Here is a 5,143-nt window from a genome sequence, read left to right as displayed (position 1 = left end):
CTTTCCCTGTCCTCAAATAACGGAATATGCGCATTATCATAACACATCGAAACTAGATCAGTCAAGTCAATGTTGCACCCAAACTAAACAAGGTGCAAGTGTGCCAATTTGTTTTCAGAGTGACGCTGTGAACTGCTTCACCAGCAGACAGTTCTCTGCTTTGAAACCCTCTGATGAGAGTACCCCAAAAACTAGCAGTGATCTAACTCAGACTGTGACAAGCCCAAGGCACCAAGGCAGCCAAGAATAACAGTTACCTGCCTGTAGATATTTAAGGTTGGGCTCTTGTCATAAATAATCCCTCCAGGTCACTCTGGCATCCATTTGAAGAGCCTCTGATTTCAGCTCTAAGTGGGCCAAAAGGGACGCATACACACTGCTGCTGCAGTTCCACTCTAGGCTGATCTAAAATAAGCCAGGAAAACTGCAAGGCTGATTCCTTCATTCCTGAAATGACTTAGCTGCAGGAGTGGGAGAGGATGAGCAACCAGGAAGGAACAGCTGTGGTCGTCTTCTGCTACTTGTCATTCCACATCCACAGCTCTAAGTGCTGACTTCTGCAGCACCCCACCCCTTGCTGGTGGCAGTGACGGTTGACTAAGAATAGTTAACCTGGCTGCAGACTAGCAGAAAAACACTAAGATTTTTTTTGTTCTTAGATACTAACAAAAGCTGGATACCTCTGTGATAGAGAACCACAGTGGCTTCTGTTGGAGTAGGTTTTGGGTGCAGGCAGAGGACAAAGTCAGTGTGGGAACCTCCCTCCTTGCCAGGGTCAGGGAATACTGCTCTCCTGCACAAGCAGGGCCCAGGCAGTGGTCACGGGAGAGGGCAGAGACAGTGCCAGCCCTGCATACCCACCACAAGCTACTAATTCAGGCCCCTCACCCCCTGGCAAGTCAACAAGGACAGAACGATGAAGGCAGATTCCAGGCCAGCCCAGTAGTAAAAGCTTCTAGATACAAAAGCAGCAAAGGGCAATATGGCTTCTTTAGGTGGAGCCAGTAAAGCAAAGGAACAGCATCAGTTGGCAGAGCTTTGTGCTAAGGAGTTTCCAGGAAAGGGCAGCAGACAGACAGACAGACAGACTTCCTGTTGCAGGCTGACCCTGGGGACCAAATGGACTCTCACCAGCTTCCATCACATAAAGAGTCTGTGAAGTTAATTTTCTGGATTTCTAAGGTGAATACCTGATTTTACCAGGCCCCTTCATGGATGAATCACACCTGGAATTTTGGCTAAAGGAGCTGTTCCTGCAGTGTCACATGAAAAGATGCATATGCATCAGCTTTCTTTAAAAGGAACATCTCTGGTTCTTTCCCCATCTTGACCCACCTGTAATCTGTCTAACAGAGAAAAGGCCTAGACTGAATGACAGACTCCACAGGTTCAGCAAACAGAGCAGACACTCTGAGGAAGATTTCCAGCCAGAAATGGGCAACAAGTTGACAGCAGCAGTAGCTGGGAAGCAGGACTGGACTGGTTTTAGATCTACAGGGGTGATGGGAGACAAACACAGAGCACACCAGGAGAAAGCTATGGCACAATGGACACCAAGGATGATGGAAATGAACTGAAGACAAGATAGCTAACATGGCGGATTCGCTGAAGAGACACGCACGGGGGTAACAAATGCCAGGCCATGCAATCGCCAAAGGGTCTAACCTGAAAGTTCTCAAAATGCATCAGGGACTTGCAGTGTGCGAGCCGGGCAGCAGAGTCGCTATGGTAGAATTTGTGACACAGCCTGCAGAGGTAACCTGCGACGGGGACCAGAAAATCCAGGCCTGCGAAACGGGAGGGGAAGGGAAATCACAGATCACATTGAATGGAACTCAAATAATGAAAGCATGTTAAAAGGGAAGGGGAAGGGAAGGAGAAAAAGAAAAGTGGAAAGCTTTGCTTCTGTTAATCAGGGATTCGCAAGATGACTTGCTGAATATCTCATCTTACCATGGAATGGCTGTGTGGTTGATATTCAGAGAGAAATCTGGCTGCCAGAGCAAAGAAACTACACAGAGCATTAAGGGGAGAGGAAAGGGAAAAAATAATACAATGGAAAACTACAGAAAACATGTGATGGGATCAAACCAAGCAGAGGACAGCAGGCGCGCAAGAGGAACACGCAGAGAACATTCACAGCATGAATCATTATTCCATCTGCCACACGATAGTGGAAGGTTACAGCGATATGGAAGATTGGTGTAAACAGAGCTCTCCTTGGGCACAAAACAGCCTCTGCAGAGCTGCCCTCCTCACAACACAAGTTGCTGCAAGAGGTTTGAAGTCAGAATCACTTACAGGGTGGGGACCAGAGTCAGCCATCTGGAGGCAACACTGCCCACCAGTCCAGCAACATGTCTGAATAACCGCTAGGTAGAGCGTGGGGGTTCTGAAGCAGAGGAAACATGCACAGTTTGGGTGCTGGCAGAGAGCTCGATACTGTCAGTACTGCTCAGTATCTCTATACAAGCTGCATTTCTGTTGGAAAGCATTCTGATCAATATGCTTTCAGGCTCCATCTTTCCAGAGCATCCCTCATTTGCTACCTACTGTCTTCAGTACTCTTGCCCTAACTGTTCCATCTCCTACCTTAGTAAGGTACCTGGCTCTCATTCGTTCTTCTTCAAAGCAAAAGGCAGCTGACAAACATCAATCACATCCTTATGTTTTATCACAGTAATGAAGCAACATTTGGCTCCTTCTCAGGCAGCAGCGATGTGCATCAGTCCAATGCAGATTCTGAGGACTATGGCCCAAGGACTCATAACAGTAGTAGGTAGAGATCGTTCTCTCTTACAGATACAGCACGTAGCCAGAGAATGCTCTGTGGGCCTTTGTGCTTAACCCTGCTTGCTTACCATAGGCTGTGTCTGGACAATACTTCTCGCTTCCTTCGTAATCCTCCAAAGACACTTCCTTCAGCCCAGTCTGGAAACCAAAAGAACATTAGTGCCTACTGTATATCTATGCCAATTCCCTTCCTGGGCTTTTACACCACTTCTGGTAAGCCTAGGAGCAAAACAGAGGATTCACATACGAGAGATGGAGTTACACAGCATCTGATTAGGGCCAGATAAAAAACCCAATGTCAGGAGCCCACTTCATTACAAGGGTTAAAAACACCTCTTGCACTCCAAGCCTGAAGCAGCTTAGTCATGTACCTCCTTCTTGGTAACTGCTCTCTACTGGGAAAATTATATTTATCATGATAAACCTCCACACATATGTCTCCTATGAAACCAAGGTACTAGTGGGCTATTCAGAGAGACTATCTCAATGTCTGTCAGAAATTCTTTCCCTCGAAAAAACATTGCTTATGCTCCTCAACAACAAGGTAATGTTTGAAGAGACCAATAGGAACTGTACAATACAGCAGAAACACCTTCTTGCATCCCACATGTAGTGCCTGATTGTTCTTTACATCATCCTGTGCTCTGGAAGAACCTCAGAGCCCTCACCCTCCTGCTGCAGGGTGCAGGGTTGACTGGACTCTTGAAACTTTGAGTTCAACCAGTCAAGACCAACTAAGTCACAGGAGCCCACAGCAGATTCTCAGATAGGTTATTCCTTCTACTTTTGCATGGCATACCTGCTTGGCAGCAGAATCCTCATTCTCTATCAGCACTACATCAAGGTCTTCCTCCTCACCAGCTCCCCCCTCTTCCTCCTCCTCTTCATCATCATCATCTTCAAAACAGCCAACAGCATCCACTGTGATCAACTCTTCCGAATCTTCTGGACTGCCTAACTCCTTCTCTCCCAGCCTCACCTGTCAGGTACAGAAAACAAAGATCAGATCAACTTCACACTCTCCATTTAACCAAGCAAGACTCAGACTCTGAACAGACTGTATTTGATGAGTAGACGGGACTACAAGAGCGGCACAAAGCTATCTCACTTCTAGACACATCTAACTCCTTGTCTCTTTTTCACTCAATTTCTTTAAGTTCTAACAATTAAAATCCAGCCAAAGAAGAAAATTAAAACAGGGTTGGAAGAACTGCACATCTTCCTTTCATCCCTGCAATATCCAGAGCAGGAGAAAGTTTACCTGCTCCACAGCATAGTTGCTTCCAGTCATGCACAGCTCTCCACTCAGGCAGTATTACCTCTTTGGCTTTCTGTTTGTGCTCAGGGGACTTCATATGCTCCACAAACTTGCGAGGGGTCTTGAAGTGGCGGCTGCAGACAGTGCAGAAAGGACGAAGTGAGCGTTTGGCCAGCTACGGAAAGAGGGACATTCAGTAAGTTACAAAAGGCACCACTTTGGAGGAATGCAGATAAATCTTGAGTGAAACAAAGTCATAGCCCTACATCTAAAGCAGGGAGACAACCAAAAGAGTGTTCTTCTCAGCAGAAAGGACTCCCTAGTTCTTATCTGCCAAAAAGACGGAAAACATGCAGAGCAAAACAAACGTGGTGCTCTGGCACTTCTCCCCAAGAAGCCAATAAATATGATGGCCCACCTAAATTTTAGCTTGAAAATTTATAGGCTGCCCAACAATCCCTCCATTCAATTGATTATGATAGGCCATATTTATTGAGAAAAGTCAGGAATTATAAACTAGAAGTGCCTCAGGCCATACCGACACAGCATGACAACTGGGAGTGCTAGCAGTGTCGGTGTTCAGAGGCAGTAGGTAGCTTTAGCAGTGCCTTTAGACAGCAAGGATGTTACTGGCAGAGCTTTATGTGCATCTCTCCAATTACTTTTCCTTTGCTGGTTGGGGAGCAGGAGACGCTACACACTTCCACTCAGTCCCCACAAAAAGTCAGTGCAAAGATGAAAGCCATGCTACAGTTGTTACCTTGTGTTCTTGGGTCCTGCGATGTTTGATTAGATCCCCTGTGAAGTGTATCTGACAAGTGTTACACCATCGCTGCTGGGTCTCTCTGAAGTGACAATAAATACATCTGTAAGTCACACCTTTCTACATCCTCCATGGAATACTGCAATCTGCTCTTGGCATTGTTTTCCCCAGCATTCCTACAAGCTTGGATTTGTCTTTCCCCCTTCCCAGCCATTTACATAGGTTGCTTTAGGTCATGCTGACAGAAAGACACCAGTTAAAACAAGTGTCTGACTTGATCTATTGTACTAAAAACTACGCAGCAGGTCAAAGTCCATACTGGTATCCTT

The 5,143-nt window shown here is 46.2% G+C and overlaps 1 protein-coding gene across 1 annotated transcript in view; it reads right to left on the bottom strand.

Moving 5' to 3' along the window:
* Positions 1-5,143, bottom strand: part of CIZ1 (CDKN1A interacting zinc finger protein 1) — a gene marked incomplete at its 5' end in the record, with an annotated part of 16,915 nt that overhangs the window by 2,239 nt on the left and 9,533 nt on the right. Inside the window, 5 exons of the mRNA XM_010192105.1 lie at positions 1,666-1,787; positions 2,862-2,931; positions 3,593-3,772; positions 4,113-4,226; positions 4,812-4,896. Of these exons, the coding sequence (XP_010190407.1) occupies positions 1,666-1,787; positions 2,862-2,931; positions 3,593-3,772; positions 4,113-4,226; positions 4,812-4,896 (571 nt within the window). The remainder of the gene's footprint in view (positions 1-1,665; positions 1,788-2,861; positions 2,932-3,592; positions 3,773-4,112; positions 4,227-4,811; positions 4,897-5,143) is intronic.

Source organism: Mesitornis unicolor, unplaced genomic scaffold (genome assembly GCF_000695765.1).
Source record: "Mesitornis unicolor isolate BGI_N332 unplaced genomic scaffold, ASM69576v1 scaffold43449, whole genome shotgun sequence".
NCBI classification, from domain to species: domain Eukaryota; kingdom Metazoa; phylum Chordata; class Aves; order Mesitornithiformes; family Mesitornithidae; genus Mesitornis; species Mesitornis unicolor.
Note: the sequence above shows the minus strand (reverse complement) of the source record. Positions and strands in the feature narration are given on the sequence as shown.